Here is a 21,872-nt window from a genome sequence, read left to right as displayed (position 1 = left end):
GAGGCTGAAATAGTGGATGGATGAACTGGAGGATGAGCAGAGTACTGTGTGATAAGAAGGTTAGCTGCAGAATGAAAGGAAAGCTTTACAAGTCTATGGTGAGGCCTGCGATGCTGTATAGTACAGAAACTTGGCCAATTACAAAAGCCCAAGAGAAAAAGATGGAAGTGGCAGAAATGAGAAAGTTAAGGTATATGAGTGGGGTGACACGAAAGGATAGACTAAGGAATGAGTACATCAGGGGAACAGTGGAAGTGGGGCCCATAGGGAAAAGATCCAAGAAAGTAGGCCAAGATGGTATGGATATGTGCAGAGAAGAAGGGAGTACTACGTGGGGAGAAGATTTGAGGACCTAGAAATGAAAGGATCAAGGAGAAGAGGAAGTCCGAAACTGAGATGGAGAGACAAGGTAGCAGGGGACCTATGGGAGAAGGGATAGCTCAGAGGAGGAGAAGCACTAGATAGGCTTTTATGGAAGAGAAGGATCCAGCAAAGCAACACTGACCCCACATGACGTGGGAAAAGGCTGAGATGGTGGTGGTGGTGGTGGTGGTGGTGGTACCTACCCCCTTGAATTTTCTGCTATTTTCCCAGCCAGTTTTCCCTTCAATTTCTGTTGAAGTGAAGAGGATACCTAGCAGAAGTACCATGCTAATATGTGACCCAGCACTCAATGTAAGCAGCATTTCCAATTCCAGATTAACTATCCTGATGAAGAAACAAAGTCAGCCATTTGTGGGGAACTTCTGTGGAGTATCCTTTCTTCTCAGACAGCTTAGAAAATGATATCACCAATGAATCAGAGTGTTAATTAATGATACTTTGTTAAAAATGTTCTAAATTAATGATACATTTCACATTTCATAAAGAAGGGCAATTCACTGGTGTTCTATCCCAAATGTCACCAAAACTGTATGAGTTTTTATATCTGAGAGAATTTACAAACTTGTTAATGCTGTAAGAAGTGAGTGACATTTCTATGTAGTAGTGCAAGACTTTATTCTGTGACCTTCAGTCTGTCTCTTGTTTTACTGTTTACTATTTTAAAACAGAATAAAAAATTATCATGGAATAAACTGACATTGGCAACTGATTTCTAGTAAATTTTATTCTCACCATTATTTGATTTTCCAATTTTTTTTGTTAATTTTTGTTATTGATTATCACACTAGGCTCTTTGAGTAATACAAAGAGGAAAGCCACATCATCTACATGGAGAGAAATTTCAAAGAGAATCCCATAAGTATTGATTATTGGCCCACTACTGTTCTTGCACTGTGTTAAAGATCTGCAATTTTATTTGAATCAGCAGGCTGAATTACTTCTATTAGCAGAATGTACACTTAATAAAGCTGAGCAAAGAAGTGGCAACAGAGAAAATGGCAAATGATATTGTTGTGAAAGTTACTAACTGGTTTTGCACAAATGGGCTAGTTTTAAACTTTGAAAAGGCATAGATCATCTAGTTTTGTACTTTCAAAAATATCCCACTTCATATTAACCTAGTCTGCAAATCAAATAATAAAGAATGTAGAAAATTCTAAGATTTTAGGGCTGCATCTTTATGAAAACTGAAAATGGGGGAGCCATATAGTTGGTATTTTTGCCATGAGAATCATTGCCAACTCTGGGGACACAGAAGTCAGTTAACATATTTTGTATATTTTCTTTCACTAATTTTGGGGTAGGAGAAAAGGTTTCTTTGCACAAAAAGTAACAGGAAATATATGAGGCACTGACACATCTTGAAGGTGTCTGAGGCACCACAGCCTCACGGTACTGTTGGGGACATCCACTGTGATATACATAACCACCATATGATACATAGAATATCTGTGACTTGACCACAGACTTTAGTGTGATTTTGGGTTCCAACAAGAATAATTGTGTACCTTCTACTGTGTAAGTTCTTGAGCAATAAAGCATTATCATCATTTTGTGCCATATAGTACCTCAGTTATATCGTACTGGCACCATACTCTCACTACATTGGTGACCTGCACTGCAAATTACTTTACAGATGTAAATTGGAATGTCAGTGCCAAACAATTTCAAGTGACAAACAATCTACTGTGGGTCCTCACCAGCATTCTCATCTTGCGGAAACACCATGCAAAGGCTGATTGGCAACATTGCCACAGTCACTTGTCTTCTGCACCATTTGTAATTTCATTCAGCCTGCCTTTGCTGCCGCTGCCTGCCTGGATTTTTATCATTTGTGCCACAATGTGGTCAGATGTTGAAGATTCTCAGTTTTGCCTTGAACAGCCTCGAGCCTGGTCCACAATTGTTGACAACTTATTTGTAATTATTGGCATTGTGGATCAACAATTGCATCAAGAACATTCCACCAATCACCAACAGTGCATTTGTACCACTGACAACAATGCTGGTGACCTTGCACTTCAGTACCAGCTTCAGCATGCTTACTTCCATGCAGAGGGCAAGTCCGACTGACTTCGACCGATCGCTTCTAACTCTCATGTCTGACTCTCAGGCCCAGGTTCAATTCCCATCTGGGTTGGAGATTTTCTCTGCTCTGGGATTGGGTGTTGTGTTGTCCTCATCATTATATTGTCCTCATCGACAAGCAAGTTACCAAAGTGGTGTCAACTAAAAAGACATGCATCAGGCGACCAGTTTGCCCGATGGGACGCCCTTGCCACATGGTATTTCAATTTTTTCATGTCAATGCACCAGCCAGGAGTGATGATGTTCATGTGACATAAACAGGCTCTGCTTCCCCGCCATCTGTGTCACACCTAGGCCTGCACAGAATGCTTCAGAGCACACTGCACACACAGTCACACAGAACATGACCTATGAGAATCATTCAAAGGGAGTCTACATTCTGTATCGCAAAAGTACCCGGATCATGCTATATTAGTCAGAGGCGACTTCAACCTACCTAGTATAGACTGGGATGTCTATGGATTCATTGCAGGTGGTACAGACAAGCTGTCGTGTGAATTACTTTTGAACACATTATCCAAAAACTGTCTTGAGCAGCTAAATCGACAGCCAATGCATAATGGAAATATTTTAGATCTGGTAGCCATGAACAGACCAGACTTCATCGATGCTGTCAGTGTTGAGACAGGGATTAGTGATCATGATGTTGTCATTACAACTATGGTTACGAAAGTTAAAAAGTCAGTCAAGAAGGCTAGGAGGGTATTCTTACTAGAAAGAGCAGATAAGCAGTTGTTAGCATCCCACGTAGTAAATGAATCGACTTCATTTACTTACGGTACGATGGACATGAAAGAATTATGGGCAAATTTTAAACACATTGTAAATCGCGCATTGGACAAGTATGTGCCGAAAAAGTGGGTTACGGACAGAAAAGACCCACCGTGGTTTAACAGCGCAATTCGGAGAATGCTCAGGAAGCAAAGGCAGTTGCACTCGTGGTACAAGAAAGATCGGGAGAATGAGGACAGGCAAAAGTTAGTAGAGATTCATGCTGCTGTAAAAAGAGCGATGCGCGAAGCATTCAACCACTACTACCGTCATACCTTAGCAAAAGATCTTGCTGAAAACCCAAGGAAATTCTGGTCTTATGTAAAATCGGTAAGTGGGTCGAAGGCTTCCATCCAGTCACTCACTGATCAGTCTGGCCTGGCAATGGAAGACAGCAAAACAAAAGCTGAAATTATAAAGTTAGCATTTGAGAAATCTTTCACGCAGGAGGATCGTAGAAACATACCACCATTTGAGTCTCATACAGATTCCCGTATGGAAGACATAGTGATAGACATCCCTGTGGTTGTGAAGCAGCTGAATGGGTTGAAAAGAAATAAATCGCCAGGTCCTGATGGGATTCCAATTCGGTTTTACAGAGAGTACTCTACTGCATTGGCTCCTTACTTAGCTTGCGTTTGTTGCGAATCTCTTGCCCAATGTAAAGTCCTGAGCAACTGGAGAAAAGCACAGGTGACACCTGTATGTAAGAAGGGTAGAAGGGCACATCCTCAAAATTACAGACCAATATCCTTAACATTGGTTTGTTGCAGGATTCTCGAACATATTCTCAGTTCGAATATAATGAATTTCCTTGAGACAGAGAAGTTGCTGTCATGCATCAGCACGGCTTTAGAGAGCATCCCTCATGTGAAACGCAACTCGCCCTTTTTTCTCATGATATCTTGCGAACCATGGATGAAGGGTATCAGACGGATGCCATATTCCTTCACTTCCGGAAAGCGTTTGACTCGGTGCCCTACTGCAGACTTCTAACTAAGGTACGAGCATACGGGATTGGTTCCCAAGTATGTGAGTGGCTCGAAGACTTCTTAAGTAATAGAACCCAGTACGTTGTCCTCGATGGTGAGTGTTTATCGGAGGTGAGGGTATTATCTGGAGTGCCCCAGGGAAGTGTGGTAGGTCCACTGTTGTTTTCTATCTACATAAATGATCTTTTGGATAGGGTGGATAGCAATGTGCGGCTGTTTGCTGATGATGCTGTGGTGTACGGGAAGGTGTCATCGTTGAGTGACTGTTGGAGGATACAAGATGACTTGGACAGGATTTGTGATTGGTGTAAAGAATGGCTGCTAACTCTAAATGTAGATAAATGTAAATTAATGTAGATGAATAGGAAAAAGAATCCCGTAATGTTTGACTACTCCATTAGTAGTGTAGCGCTTGACACAGTAACGTCGATTAAATATTTAGGTGTAACATTGCAGAGCGATATGAAGTGGGACAAGCATGTGATGGCAGTTGTGGGGAAGGCGGATTGTCATCTTCGGTTCATTGGTAGAATTTTGGGAAGATGTGGTTCATCTGTAAAGGAGACCGCTTATAAAACACTAATACAACCTGTTCTTGAGTACTGCTCGAGCGTTTGGGATCCCTATCAGGTCGGATTGAGGGAGGACATAGAAGCAATTCAGAGGTGGGCTGCTAAATTTGTTACTGGTAGGTTTGATCATCATGCGAGTGTTACGGAAATGCTTCAGGAACTCGGGTGGGAGTCTCTAGAGGAAAGGAGGCATTCTTTAAATCGCTACTGAGGAAATTTAGAGAACCAGCATTTGAGGCTGACTGCAGTACAATTTTACTGCTGCCAACTTACATTTCACAGAAAGACCACAAAGATAAGATAAGAGAGATTAGGGCTCGTACAGAGTCATATAGGCAGTCATTTTTCCCTCGTTCTGTTTGGGAGTGGAACAGGGAGAGAAGATGCTAGTTGTGGTCCGAGGTACCCTCTGCCATGCACTGTATGGTGGATTGCAGAGTATGTATGTAGATGTAGATTCATGCCCACACAGCCACAATGCATGACCAACCATGCTGCCCCTGAGCAGAACCATTCCTGCTGGCATCAAGCAACATACACACCACCGCCACTTGATGCAGTGCCCTCCACCCAGCCAACATAGATGACTGCATGCCAAGCAACCACATCCCATGTTCCTTCATGTACAAGAAGGAAAAGTTTGACAACATTGTGCGCAGTGGTCACCTGCCTTGTGACTGCTTGCTAATGCCGGCAGCAGGTTCATCTATTCAAGAAGACTACTCTGGTTGCCTCATTGCTCCGACAGCAGCGGATTTTCTATCACTCCACCAACAATGACTGCTACCAGACTTCAAATCTCCAATTGCCCACATGGACATGACCTTCTCATCAACTTGGACTCTGATGAGTGTTCCGTGGAGCTTCCACCTCCACTTATCCTAATTCTGAGAACCATATTTTTAACTGTGCTTCCTGCCTCCTTCGCTCTGATGAATCGCCTTTTGGCTGACTTAAGTTTAGACATCAATTCTCTACTACTCAATGGCTTGTGGACAAAGAATGAACCTGTGACATTGGAACTATACAAAGCTACCACCTCATCAGTCAGTACACAGATCCATGACCCAGACCCTACAACGGTCACTGTCTCACTCCCTCACGTGGACATTTTCTCTTAAATACATCATACAGCCGTACTAAGGGATGAACTTCTTACACCATTTCTACCTCTCCATGGTCATACAACATGCCACACTCCTGCACTTTGACACGGGCCAGTGCATCTCAGGAGCTTTCACTATGGTGCCCACACCCTTACCTGATCATTGACCGTTCAAAAGGAATAACAGAAAGACTATCATGCACCTTTGACACACTCAAGCAGTGTGCCTCCTCAACTGATGAGTTCTTGGCTATTCATCAACATTACATCAACTGTCTTGTGTTATTGGATGCACTCTTTATAAAGAACACATTGCTCCTACAATGAATGTCATATCCATTGCCCCTGCCCTGATCTGCGAGCATTTCACAGACTTGGCACACAACTCTCATGACATCAAGGAGGGGAGCACAGACTTGGCCCTGATCCCACTGACCAGTCACGCCTGCCCGACACCCAGCTGTGCCTATTCCCTGGTCTATTCGGTACTTGCAGTGCCACTGACTTTGGATATGTAGTGAGCCGTTTACGTTTGTATACCATGTTCTAGCTTGTCATCTGGGAACTCCATGGCTGGCATCATCAGGCACAATGCCCTTGTTGTACAGCCCACCATCGCCATGTCTCTCCAACATGACTCATCGCCATGTACTTCGGCTATTGCCTGCTGCTGATATTCACATGACAGCACCGATCCCACCGGCTGTGTTTACCTGGCTCCACATTTGATTACCACACACCTACTGCAGGTTGGTGATGCTTTAGAATGCCATGTTCAGGACACATTAGACACATCAAACATAACAAGGCACTTTTTCGACCACTTTCAATTGTGCAAATCACCTTCAGCCTCCACTGATAATTTCAGTACCCCTTCCCGACATTAGTTCACCGCAACAAAGGTGGACTCTGTCATTGCACCTCCATCAACACAGACATCAACCACAACACACATTGGTGCCTTGCATTCCTGCCTCCCCATGGCCCCCACTCTGCCACAGTTGGCCTCTGCACAGACGATGCCCATAGAAGTACACTCCAGCAGATAAATTACCAGCTTATGTCAACCACACTTCACCCTCAACATATGCAGCCCATTTGATCAGATCAGTTTCTCTCACACATATGGCCTCCACTAGCCCCTGTCCTTCAGTCATACCACCAGTGTCCTGTGTGAACACACTGCAAGCTGTCGCCTACAGCCATACTGTGGTGTCACCGCCAGACACCACACTTGCTAGGTGGTAGCCTTTAAATCAGCCGCAGTCCGTTAGTATACGTCAGACCCACGTGTCGCCATTATCAGTGATTGCAGACCGAGCGCCGCCACACGGCAGGTCTAGAGAGACTTCCTAGCACTCGTCCCAGTTTTACAACTGACTTTGCTAGTGATGGTTCACTGACAAAACACGCTCTCATTTGCCGAGACAATAGTTTAGCATAGCCTTCAGCTATGTCATTTGCTATGACCTAGCAAGGCGCCATTATCAGTTACTATTGATATTGTGAATCATGTACCGTCAAGACCGACGTTCATCATTAATGGATTAAATTTAAGTATTCCACCAGCTACATCCGTTTTTCTAAATTCTAATTTCCTTGTCCTGTTCCAGACCTCACGCCAGCCCATGTGAGCTAAAACGCGTGCATTTCGGCCTCCTCTAGTAACACGGTGTTGGCTCTCCTGCCAACCACAACACATACTACCTGTTCAGCATTCCTACATGCCCACTGTGACTTTGAGAAATGGCCCACTCGTATCTCACGAAAGTGCCACCTTTGGCAGGACTGGTCACATGCATAGGCACAGCATCACTTCAAGAAGTGGCCCACTCATGTCTCATGAAAATGCCAGCCTCAACGTGGCTGTGTGTGAATCTGCACAGAATCACTTTGAAAAATGGTCCTGTCAAGTCTCTTGAACATGCCACTCACGACATAACTGGTCATTCACATTAGTACCTTACAATGAAGAAGCAGTCACTGATCCCACTCTCATCTTCTGTTTGCTGCTCTTTGCTCTTCCCTTCAGGGGAGAGTGTGGTGCTGGGGTGATGGGGGGCACGTGAGACGGGAGGGGGGGGGGGGGGGGGGGGGCGGTTCATGCACTACAATATACATCACTGACATATGATGATAAGTGAAATATCTGTGACTTGACCACGGATCTTAGTGTGTTCTTAGGTTCCAAGCAGGACAGACATGTACTAAGTGTAAATATTTGTGCAATAAAGCATTGTTATTGTTCCATGTCATGTCATACCTTAATTAAATCGTACCTGCCCTGTACTATCACTACATATTTTACATACTTTTGTTCACGTATGAAATTTGTTATTGACAATCGATCTGCATTACCCCCTAATGAATCTAACTGCAGTGCAGGAAGGGTAATATGCATCTGTAAAACTCTTTGACCATCTACCCCTTGAAATAAAATGTCTCATGGACAGCAGAAATGTGTTCAACTGTAGATAAATATTTTTTTCCTTAACACCTCCTTCTATACCACAGAGGAATACTTGAACAGAAATAATTAGACATTTATACAGGAGACAGCTGTAATGGCATGAATGTAGCAATATAAACATTTCTTTTTGTTCTTAAAAATATGTATTGTATGTTTCTTAAATTGATATGTCCCACCATCACAGTGATATGATAGTTTGGTTTGTGGAATATGTAACTAACAGCAGTGTGTCAATACTGTATGATAATATTTTGTGTATCTTGTACACATGTTCCAAAAGTACATACACTATTGTGTTGACAATAATGAGATTCCCTTAAACTTTACTGTGGTGTGCGTACTGTAAGACCTTTGGTACACACACCATCAGATTATTTGACTTGTCGCTCTAGCGAAGTAGGCGAGTGTCAGCAATATGTCTCGTGGTCTTATCGTGGCATGTTTATCTTCTGCTGTTAGGTCAGAAGATAGAAATGCCACTTGCACACTTAGAGTAGCAGATTGACGGTGACCAACTTTAAACAGAACTTGATTAATTTTCACACACATTTATTAAAATAATAAAAAGGATAGAAATAACTTAACTTGATTCTGGATGCTGTTTACAATTGACAGTCTGAAGTTCCTTTGGTCTTGGTACAGTAATCTTATTCTCACATATCTCTGATACTTGACAAAGTGTCTATACATTTCTCTTCATGGCTATGTACAGGAATACGATAATCTTATTAGGCGCAGACAGAAACTTGACTATAGACTGGTACAGACTAATGCAGACTGACTAATCCGAGGCCTGTACACTCGTTATAATACCTTGCGCGTTCAGGTATCACTGCATGAGTGTGATCCGTGAGGAGAAAAGGTTCTACATTAGCAGCAATCTCATTGGCTGCATTACATATTAATACGCGGATCAGCGGAACCAGAATTTGGTCCATCCCTAAGACAGCGCCATCTCGTAGTGCGGAGATGGACGAGCGCTGCGCCTGCGCTGTTGTGCTTAGCGGGGTGCGCTCTATTGAGAAAGTTGTGCATGCGCTGACTATGCGGAACTATGTACACAACATTTACCTATGGAGTTATTATCTCCAAGAGCTCCTTCACTTTAAGTCTTAATAAATTTGTCACTGAAATCAAACTAATGTCAAAATGGTTCTTGTAGATAACAAATCCATTAAAATTCTTTACGAAATGAGCATTGCAAATTACCACAGACTTCTTTTATTATGTAACAGATTCTGTAGCAAAATCCGATATGAGACATATAATAAAGGCTCAACCTTTTCAAATGAGATCTATTTCAACTTATTTTAAGTGGATCATGCACTTCCACACCCATCTGTTTCAACCCAAAAGTGCAAGTGACTCCCTGCTGATATCTGTAAAGTCTGTCTCTTTTTAATTTTCTTCCTTTTGTGTAGGTAGTAATGAAATTAGCCTACATGAAGAAGATTACTGTGTGTAACTACATTCGATTAATTTTTGTAGTGCTTAGGTTACATGATATTCAGGTAGGCCTTTTCAGAACTGTAAATCTTTTCCAAACATACAAGGAGCTCATCTGCCTCATTCAATCCATTGATGCTTTGGTTGTTGTTGTTGTTGTGGCCTTCAGTCCTGAGACTGGTTTGATGCAGCTCTCCATGCTACTCTATCCTGTGCAAGCTTCTTCATCTCCCAGTACCTACTGCAACCTACATCCTTCTGAATCTGCTTAGTGTATTCATCTCTTGGTCTCCCTCTATGATTTTTACCCTCCATGCTGCCCTCCAATGCTAAATTTGCGATCCCTTGATGCCTCAAAACATGTCCTACCAACCGATCCCTTCTTCTAGTCAAGTTGTGCCACAAACTTCTCTTCTCCCCAATCCTATTCAATACCTCCTCATTAGTTACGTGATCTACCCACCTTATCTTCAGCATTCTTCTGTAGCACCACATTTCAAAAGCTTCTATTCTCTTCTTGTCCAAACTGGTTATCGTCCATGTTTCACTTCCATACATGGCTACACTCCATACAAATACTTTCAGAAACGACTTCCTGACACTTAAATCTATACTCGATGTTAACAAATTTCTCTTCTTCAGAAACGATTTCCTTGCCATTGCCAGTCTACATTTTATATCCTCTCTACTTCGACCATCATCAGTTATTTTACTCCCTAAATAGCAAAACTCCTTTACTACTTTAAGTGTCTCATTTCCTAATCTAATGCCCTCAGCATCACCCGATTTAATTTGACTACATTCCATTATCCTCGTTTTGCTTTTGTTGATGTTCATCTTATATCCTCCTTTCAAGACACTGTCCATTCCGTTCAACTGCTCTTCCAAGTCCTTTGCTGTCTCTGACAGAATTACAATGTCATCGGCGAACCTCAAACTTTTTACTTCTCCTCCATGAATTTTAATACCTACTACGAATTTTTCTTTTGTTTCCTTTACTGCTTGCTCAATATACAGATTGAATAACATCGGGGAGAGGCTACAACCCTGTCTCATTCCTTTCCCAACCACTGCTTCCCTTTCATGCCCCTCGACTCTTATAACTGCCATCTGGTTTCTGTACAAATTGTAAATAGCCTTTCGCTCCCTGTATTTTACCCCTGCCACCTTCAGAATTTGAAAGAGAGTATTCCAGTTAATGTTGTCAAAAGCTTTCTCTAAGTCTACAAATGCTAGAAACGTGGGTTTGCCTTTTCTTAATCTTTCTTCTAAGATAAGTCGTAAGGTTAGTATTGCCTCACGTGTTCCAACATTTCTACGGAATCCAAAGTGATCTTCCCCGAGGTCCGCTTCTACCAGTTTTTCCATTCGTCTGTAAAGAATTCACGTTAGTATTTTGCAGCTGTGACTTATTAATCTGATAGTTCGGTAATTTTCACATCTGTCAACACCTGCTTTCTTTGGGATTGGAATTATTATATTCTTCTTGAAGTCTGCGGGTATTTCGCCTGTCTCATACATCTTGCTCGCCAGATGGTAGAGTTTTGTCATGACTGGCTCTCCCAAGGCCATCGGTAGTTCTAATGGAATGTTGTCTACTCCCGGGGCCTTGTTTCGACTCAGGTCTTCCAGTGCTCTGTCAAACTCTTCACGCAGTATCTTATCTCCCATTTCATCTTCATCTACATCTTCTTCCATTTCCATAATATTGTCCTCAAGTACATCGCCCTTGTATAGACCCTCTGTATACTCCTTCCACCTTTCTGCCTTCTCTTCTTTGCTTAGAACTGGGTTGCCATCTGAGCTCTTGATATTCATACAAGTGGTTCTCTTCTCTCCAAAGGTCTCTTTAATTTTCCTGTAGGCAGTATCTATCTTACCCCTAGTGAGACAAGCCTCTACATCCTTACATTTGTCCTCTAGCCATCCCTGCTTAGCCATTTTGCACTTCCTGTCGATCTCATTTTTGAGACGTTTGTATTCCTTTTTGCCTGCTTCATTTACTGCATTTTTATATTTTCTCCTTTCATCAATTAAATTCAATATTTCTTCTGTTACCCAAGGATTTCTATTAGCCCTCGTCTTTTTACCTACTTGATCCTCTGCTGCCTTCACTACTTCATCCCTCAGAGCTACCCATTCTTCTTCTACTGTATTTCTTTCCCCCATTCCTGTCAATTGTTCCCTTATGCTCTCCCTGAAACTCTGTACAACCTCTGGTTCTTTCAGTTTATCCAGGTCCCATCTCCTTAAATTCCCGCCTTTTTGCAGTTTCTTCAGTTTCATTCTGCAGTTCATAACCAATAGATTGTGGTCAGAATCCACATCTGCCCCAGGAAATGTCTTACAATTTAAAACCTGGTTCCTAAATCTCTATCTTACCATTATGTAATCTATCTGATACCTTTTAGTATCTCCAGGATTCTTCCAGGTATACAACCTTCTTTCATGATTCTTGAACCAAGTGTTAGCTATGATTAAGTTATGCTCTGTGCAAAATTTTACAAGGAGGGTTCCTCTTTCATTTCTTCCCCCCAATCCATATTCACCTACTATGTTTCCTTCTCCCCCTTTTCGTACTGATGAATTCCAGTCACCCATGACTATTAAATTTTCATCTCCCTTCACTACCTGAATAATTTCTTTTATCTCGTCATACATTTCATCAATTTCTTCATCATCTGCAGAGCTAGTTGGCATATAAACTTGTACTACTGTAGTAGGCATGGGCTTTGTGTCTATCTTGACACAATAATGCGTTCACTATGCTGTTTGTAGTAGCTAACCCGCACTCCTATTTTTTTATTCATTATTAAACCTACTCCTGCATTACCCCTATTTGATTTTGTATTTATAACCCTGTAATCACCTGACCAAAAGTCTTGTTCCTCCTGCCACCGAACTTCACTAATTCCCACTATATCTAACTTTTAACCTATCCATTTCCCTTTTTAAATTTTCTAACCTACCTGCCCGATTAAGGGATCTGACATTCCACGCTCCGATCCGTAGAATGCCAGTTTTCTTTCTCCTGATAACGACGTCCTCTTGAGTAGTCCCCGCCCGGAGATCCGAATGGGGGACTATTTTACCTCCGGAATATTTTACCCAAGAGGACGCCATCATCATTTAATCATACAGTAAAGCTGCATGTCCTCGGGAGAAATTACGGCTGTAGTTTCCCCTTGCTTTCAGCCGTTCGCAGTACCAGCACAGCAAGGCCGTTTTGGTTAATGTTACAAGGCCAGATCAGTCAATCATCCAGACTGTTGCCCCTGCAACTACTGAAAAGGCTGCTGCCCCTCTTCAGGAGGGTGACACAAATTATTGTTGATTGTGGCTGACTTCCTGTAAATTTTGTAATGATCTTCTGTTGTAATTTCTGGTAAAACCACCTACCTCCAATATTCTTCATCAAATTGACAGTTTAATGCAGCAGATGTGGAAGATGACAAGATCAAGAACTTGCTCACCGAAGGCTTAGCCAGCATTTGAAAATCCTGGATCACTGCCAACAGAATTTTAAACTTGGAATGAAAATTTGGTCTAGACAAAATATAACCATACAAACTACTCAGTTTCCCATAGCTCACCTATACCTGTATTGATGTTATAGTGCTGTAGAAAGAATTACAGAAATTTAGAATAAGCATCTCCAAAGCACTAGTAAGAAGAATCTGCTCAATTTTAAGTACCATAATTCTCGAAATTAAATTTGTTGATATTACAGTGTACAATAGTCTGAAACTATATATCTATGTTGATTTGTTGTCAAGCAGAGTGACCAAAAATATATTGGCTATAAGTACCTTAATAAGTATTGCAGTTTTTCGCCTATGTTGAAGACTGTTTTGCTCTTTCCTGTTCTAAACTAAATGAGTGAATGATCATACACCAAGACTGTAATATTACTAAACAATGTACTGGAGATAAGAAGCTTCAATCAGTACACATTATAAACTATTTGAAAAACTGTTATGAAAATCTTTGATCAGTAAAATTACATAATTTTGCTCTGGTTAACTTTGCCCTCTGGTTATAAAGATCTGATATGATGAACACATCTACACTAAAGTCAATGTTATAGTGACTTGATATTTACAAGTGACAAATATATGATGGTATTGTGAATCCATGACACTGCTGCTTTTTCTAGGGAAAAAAATAAAATGTAACAACATTGATGTTACTTACATGATTATATGTCTTGCTCTTGATAAAGTGTTAATTAACAGTGTTAATCTGTGCTCTAAAATTTGTTATCTATTGGAATATCTGTACTTTTTATGTTATTAGCAGCAGCTGCAGTAGTAGTAGTAGCTGTAGTAGTAGTAGTAGTAGTAGTAGTATTTTCATTGTGGAGTCTCATAGTTTCGTGTTTTATTATCCTGGACTTATCTGTATATTTTAATTATTCGTGGATATGTTATTAAGTGTTCTGCGAGCTTGTGTAGTTGATGCAAAATAAAAATTAAATAAACATTTAAGTCTCGTTATATCTTTAATACATTCTGAAGTGTGGATACAGTTTTCTATAAAAACATTAGTGATAATAATATTTTCTATTATCATTAGTTACGGCAGATAGTACTATAACTGACAATAGAGGGAATTGTACAGGCATTGTAAGTTTTCTTAAAAGATATAGTTCAAGAGATGAGTCAGAAAAATGACATAATTACATTATAGAACTAATGCCACATAAGGTGTATAAATTCATTCCAGATACAAAGAACAGAAAGGTATCTTGAGAGGACAGTGTTTAATTGGGATGATTGAAGGAGGAGGGAAAGGAACAGGAAAAGGAACAGAATGTATGTTGCGGAAGGCATTACCCCAATACTGAAACAATGCTTTCATTATTGTACTTCACAAGAAGACAGACAGGACACACAAAAGTTGTAGATCTATGAGACAGTTCTCCGTGACGTATAATATATTCACTAAAATTGTCACCAGTTTATAGTAAGCCATAGGATTTTCATGAAATGAAAAAAAAAGGTTAGGAAACATAGCAAATAGGACTATTAGCAATCTTGAACAAAATTATAGATGGAAGCAATGAGTATAAGTTACCACTTTGTGTAGTATTCACAGAATTTGAGAAAGCATTTGACTCAAGCTTCAATACAATCAATATTTACAACATGTAAATTCAAAATTAAATATGAGTGAGATTAGAAGAATCCAAATCACCAAGTGTATTCTTAATAGTCCTGCTGAAAGTGTCACACCTCTAAACTGGGAAACCAAAGAAGGAAATATGTTAATGGAGCATATTGTAATCACCACTGAATGGCTGATCATGTTGTATCATTTGCCTGTAGTACAGAAGAGCTTCAAAACAAATGGAAGAACTTAACAGAAAAAGCCTGAAAAATTTGTTAAAATAATTCTAAAACAATGAACAACAAACACATCAAAACATGGTAAAAATAAAAAATGTTGACTGTTTTTTATTTAGGGCAGCTGGAAGCAACTGTTGATTAAATGTCTAAAGAAATGAGCAGAAGGGTATGCAAGGACTGAAGTACATTTGATAAACTAAATGGTATTGCGAAAACCAATCTTCCAGTATCTCTGAGAAGGAAAGCACCCAACAAATGTGTAGAGCCAATTTTGATCTAGTGCTTTAGATGTGGATTTTTAATCTGAAAAGCAGCCAAAAACAGAGGCTTGCTCAGAGAGCAATAGAGAGATGCATGTTGGTAATTATTAGGAAAGAAATAAAGACAAACAAGTAGATCAAAGAACATAATGAACTGGAAGACATTATTCTAACCACAATGAAAATGAAATGGAGTTGAGTAGGCCATTTAACTACACACATGAGACCAGAAGAATCCAAATCACCAAATGTATTCCTAATAGTCCTGCTGAAAGTTTCACAACCCTAAACTGGGAAACCAAAGAAGGAAGTTCTCTTCTGGATTCCAAGGGATATATGAAAAGACTAAGTGAGATGAAGATACAATGGATGGTGGGTACCTGGCTTTTGAAAGCATGCAGGCTAAAGACCACAAAAATCTGTTGAGAAAGTTGTAATCCAACAGTATATGTCAAATGGTGACTGATGAAGTAGCTTTGAGTGTGTGTGTGTGTGTGTGTGTGTGTGTGTGTGTGTGTGTGTGTGTGTGTTTAATCGTACAGTAAATAAATATTCGTATAATGTTTGTTTCTGAAGGATACAATATTTTTTTTAAATTACAGATAGCACATGTCATACGGGAAATCCGTCACTTTCAACAGACACCGTATAAAATTGAGCTTATAACAAAGGTGACAAATTATCTGTTGGATCCTTCTTTGCTTCTTGATGATGATGAATTATACAGAATTTCTTTGGAAATTGAACCTCGTACATCAAGACTGAGCTCTGCAGCTCTTGCACAGCTGCCATTGTCACAGACACCTCCTCGCACATAAATATTCATTCTGAAGTAGGTGAGTGAGCACTAATATTCACAGGTATAAGGAAATAACATTCTTTGTCTTCCTTCTTGAATTGTTTTGACTAATTGAAAAATAAAAATTGCTTTTTTTGTACAGTAGTTTTGCTTTTAAAATCCCCATTTCTACATTTTTGTTTTTAAAAAGTACCATTTCTACATACTGCAAATAGTTTAGTTTAATTAGGTATTTGCATGTTCCATGGATCATAATTGTGACCTTCTGCTGTGATGTGAAATGATACAGTTGTATAATTATAATACACTTTCTCAGTGAAAGGTATTGCAACATGCTAGCCATTTACATGGTTGTCTTTAACTACTGTTTTTACATATGGTACAGTGTTTCCTACTCTACTATATTCTCCATATTTTTCTCTTTTCCCACTTGTATTATTACACATTTAGAAATTCTTTGCTGGACAAGAAGCATTTGTCAAGCAGATAAAATTCTAGTTTGTATTTGAAGTTAACTATATTACCTACTAAATTCTTCACATTACTGTGTAAGTTATCAAAGATTTTTTTGTTGAATAACGCTAACTCCTGTGTGTGTCACTCTGAGGCTGACTGATGGATAGTATAAGTCATTTCTCTTTCTAGTATTATATTTATGAACATTGCTGTTATTTTTAAACAGCAATTGATTGTTGATTACAGACTTCATAAGGGAATAAATGTATTATGATGATGTTGTTAGTATATCCACATGTTTAAAGAACTGACTACAAGAGGTTATAGAATGGGCAACACATATTAACCATATTACATGCTTCCCTGCAAGAAACTTTTTCCCTTGGCGATAAGTTACCAAGAATATTATGCCATAAGACATTAACAAATGAAAATGGGAAAAGTAATTCAGCTTTCCAACAGTTTCACTTTTAAAATCTGATGTTATCTATAACATGAAAGTTGCAGAGCTTAGACATTTAAGGTTGGTGATGTGTGACTTCCAGTCCAGGCTCAGGCCCAGGTACAAGTATGACATGAACACCAAAGGATTTCAAATATTCTGTTTCATTTACTGATTTCCTCTAATGCATTATTTCTAGTGGTGTGGTCAGGCATTGTTCAGTACATAAACTACACATATTTTGTTTTAACTAAGTTCAGTGTCAGTCCATTTGCTGAATATCAGTTATTATTTTTCAAGAAAGATGTATTTACATGTTCAATTGTTAAAGTTTCTTGATTATAATACTTGCATCATTAGTACAGAGAGCTATTTCTGCTTCTTGGGCAGATGTTATCAGATCATTTGGGGGATATAGCAAGATGTAAAATAAAGGAAAGGCAACCACATACCTTTAATACACTGATTTGTGGTGCATAGACACACATAACAGAACACAATATTAATTAGCTTTCAAGCTCTTGTTCTTCTTTTGGCAAATTCACATTCATACAGACACTCAAAAACACACTACTGTGGCCTTGACGACACTGATTATTAGAGAGAAGTTGCCATGACTTATGGTTGTGGGGAGAGGACAGAGAAGGAATGACACAAGGAAGGGCAGGAGAATAGTGCTAGGCAGGAGTGAGAAAGACAAATTACTTAGCTGCTGCACAACACAATGAAAGGAGTTCTGAGGGGATACAGCAATTAAAAGATATAGAGAGAAGAGGGGGGGGGGCAGAGAAGGGTAAGAGCTCAAGATAGAGAAGTAGCCAGGCAGGGGAGAGAGAAGGGGAGATGTGTGGAAAGAGGTTGGGTGAGAGGGGGGGGGGGGGGGGGGGGAACACCCACATGTGGTAGAAGGCAGTATGGTAGGAGAAGGTGGTACATGGTGGTGCATGATCTAAATGGGTGAGGAGTGGTGTGGACAATTACATAAAAAGAAAGGGAAAAAGTCAGGTAATGGGGAAGAGATTATCAGAGATTTTAGGCCATGGGGATTGTGAGAACCCAGAATCTGCTGGAGAAACAATTCCCACCTGTGTAGTTCATAGAAAACTTGTGCTGGAAGACAATATCCAAATGACATATTCATGGGGAAGCTGCTAAAATCATTTGTGTTGTAGTTTGCAGCATATTTGGCTCCTGGATGGACAAGCATATAACATGGCTGGTTTCACACTTGGCTCTGCCATTTTTGGGTTAGAAATGGCTGTGATTGGTTACTGGTAAGAAGTGGTAGGTGGGCATCTGAACAGGTTGTACTCAAGGGTGGCCCACAGGGGAATGACACATGGTATGCAGGATTCTGAAGAGGATTGGAAATGGGATGGATGGGGATATTCTGTAGGTTGGGTGGTTGGTGAACTATTTTGGGTGATGTGGATAGGATATCCTTCACCTACACTGAGGTGACAAAAGACATAGGATACCTCATGATATAATGTCGGACCTCATTTTATGTGGTGCAATGCAGCAACTCAACATGGCATGGACTCAACAAGTTGTTAGAAGTCTCCTGCAGAAATGTTGAGCCATGATACCTCAATAGCCATTCATAATCATGAAGGTGTTGCTGCTGCAGGGTTTTGTGCACAAACTGACTTCTCAGTTATGTCCCATTAATGTTTGATGGGATTCATGTTGGGTGATCTGGGTGGCCAAATCATTGAAAATGTTCTTCAAACCAATTGCAAACAATTGTAGCTTAGTGACATGGTGCACTGTCATCCATAAAGATTCCATTGTTGTTTGAGAACACAAAGTCCATGAATGGCTGCAGATGGTCAATGATTGCTTCAGTTGGATCAGAGGACCCAGTCCATTTCATGTAAATACAGTGGCTGCATCATGTCTGGACCACACTCAAACCATACTGTTAGCTTTTACCAGCTGAAATTCAGACTCATCTCACCAGGCTACAGGTTTCCAGTCGTGTAAGGTCCAGCTGATATGGTCACAAGCCCAGGAGAAGTGTTGCAAGCAACATTATGCTATTAGCATAGGCACTCATGACAGTTGTCTGCTGCCATAGCACATTAATGCCAGATTTCGCCATACTGTTATGAAGGATACATTCATCTTATGTCCCACATCAATTTCTGTTGTTATTTTACACAATCTTGTTTTTTCTCTTGCAAATGCTGCTGCTTTCAGTTGTTGAGTGAAGGCCATTGGGCACTCCATTGTCCGTGGTGAGAGATAATACCTGAAATTTGCTATTCTCAGTACACTCTTGACACTGTGGCTCTTGGAATATGAATTTCCTGGCAATTTCTGAAATGATATGTCCCATGCACCTAGCTCCTACTACCATTCCACATTAAAAGTGTGTTAATTCCCATCATGCAACCATAATCACATCCACACCTTCTCGTATGAATAACCTAAGTACAAATGATGGTTCTGCCAATGCACTGCCCTTTTATTTGTGTATGTGATACTACCACCACCTGTATATGTGCATATCACTGTGACTTCTGTAACCTCAGTGTATATATGCTACGTATGTAACAAGGACAAGAGTGGACCTGATATTGATTCCTGTGGTAAACTTGTAGAAATTCACTCCTCACTCTGGAGATGGTATTTTGTCTCTTTGGATTTCTTACTGCAACAATCCGCGTGCTTGCAGTTAAGTAATATGAAAACCAGTCATGGGAAATGATATTTTAGCTTCTCTGGGAGCATGCCATGAGTTGCTCAATCAGATGTTTTTGGAACTTACAGAAAATAATGTTGGCAGTATTATACCATTCAAATTTTGTGTGATCTGATTCATGTTCTGTGGAGGGGAACTTTTGAAATCCAAACTGAGGCTAAGTATATTATTTTGAGAAAATAGTAGACTGCTATTCACCACATAGAGGAGGTGTCGAGGTGACAGGAAGGCATTTACATGGTATGTTGTAAAATATCTGTAGTTAAACCAGTATGTAAGAAAGAAGATATAGCATCTCAAGATAACTGTTGACCTATACCACTTATATCCACAATATCTAAAATAATAGAATACTGCATGCATAAACAGAAGAGTCAGTATTTTGAATGTAGTGGTATACCTACCTCCTCATAGTATGGATTCAGATCCAGTCTTTCTACAGTCAATGCAGTTGAGAGCATGGTACCAAAAATATAAAACTGTTTTGAAATAAAGATTTTATCATCACAACCCCGTTGGACCTCAGGAAAGCTTGTGATGTGGTCTCTCAAAATCTTCATCACTGTAGGGTGAGGGAAAATGCTCTGCACCTAATGCAGGCTTACTTGGACAATGTAAAAAGTTAGTTAAGGTAAATAATCAAATGTCAGAATGTCTTCCAGTTGTAAAGCGTGTATCTCAAGGATCTGTTCTTGGACTTTCCTTTTCATTATGTACATAAATGATTTACCTGTAGTTGTACAAAGTGATGCAGTGCTATTTGCAGATGGTACCAACCTTTAAAATATGCAACACAGCTTGGCGGTGGCAATGGAGAGATGTACTACTTGATTAGAGGCAAATGTACTGCAGAAGAATAATAGTAAAATGGAAGACATTATATTCAGTCTGAATGCTCCCAGTCATGATAATAAAACAGTCAAATTATTAGGATTTCACAGACATAGGGAAATCATGTGGCAAACTAGTAAGTGTCATCTATCTCCTGTACAAGCAGAGGAGCAGTGGCAGTAAATAACTACTATTATATGCATATTTTGCATTCTTTCATTCCCACCCAAGTTACAAGATACTATTATGGAGCAATTCTGTAGGTTCAAAATAAGTGTGTAAATGGCAAAAGAAAGCTGTAAGGTGCACTGCAGGTTAGCCCACATGAATCATGTTGAGATTATTTCAATAAACTATGTATAATGACATTACCTACACTGTAAATTTGCAACTATTTTGTGTTTTCTAAGTAAAGTTGACCTAAGGAACACAGTTCATGACCATAACAGAGGAAGTGGACATACAATTAACGTGCTATATCCTATGCTGCAAAGACTCATAACAGTTATAAAAGCTTGGTGCTATCTAGTTCAACAAACTACTTTAAAATGCATATACAGTGCCAGTAAATAAATTTAAAACTTGTCTTTCAAGTTTGAAGAAAAGTAAAGTAGCTGCAGGGGATTAGCCGAGCGGTCTAAGGCTCTGCAGTCATGTACTGTGCGGCTGGTCCCAACGGAGATTCGAGTCCTCCCTCAGGCATGGGTGTGTGTGTGTGTGTTTGTCCTTAGGATAATTTAGGCTAAGTAGTGTGTAAGCTTTAGGGACTGATGGCTTTAGCCGTTAAGTCCCATAAGATTTCACACACATTTGAACATTTTGAAAAGTAAAGTAATTTTCTCTGCTGGAGAGATTCTTGAGTGTGTGTCAGATGACCAACATTTCTTATGAAAAGGAACAATAAATCAAACAACAAACTTTTCATGTGCCACACTGTGTAACTATTTTATTGTTGTTTCATATACTTATTGTCAATTATCTGTTTCACTACTTAACATCTTTGTCATTCATTTGTAATTGTTCCGTTAGGAAACTTTTCGTTGTTATTGGCATTTATTTAAATATGTAGCATGTCTATCTTGGATAATTTTCTTGTGGTTAATGACATTTTCCCAGGTTTATATTATTATTGCTGTTTTTATTATTGTGTTTACTTTGATGACACTGATTGCATGTAAATATGCTCAAACGTTAAATAAAG

The 21,872-nt window shown here is 39.8% G+C and overlaps 1 protein-coding gene across 1 annotated transcript in view; it reads left to right on the top strand.

Annotated features, from left to right (window-relative positions):
- Positions 1–16,254, top strand: part of LOC124622752 (ras-specific guanine nucleotide-releasing factor 2-like) — an 898,440-nt gene extending 882,186 nt beyond the window's left edge. Inside the window, exon 25 of the mRNA XM_047148541.1 lies at positions 16,039–16,254. Within this exon, the coding sequence (XP_047004497.1) occupies positions 16,039–16,254 (216 nt within the window). The remainder of the gene's footprint in view (positions 1–16,038) is intronic.
- Positions 16,255–21,872: the final 5,618 nt, after the last annotated feature.

This window comes from Schistocerca americana, chromosome 7 (genome assembly GCF_021461395.2).
Source record: "Schistocerca americana isolate TAMUIC-IGC-003095 chromosome 7, iqSchAmer2.1, whole genome shotgun sequence".
In the NCBI taxonomy this organism is placed as follows: Eukaryota; Metazoa; Arthropoda; class Insecta; order Orthoptera; family Acrididae; genus Schistocerca; species Schistocerca americana.
This window is presented reverse-complemented; position numbering and strand designations above follow the sequence as displayed.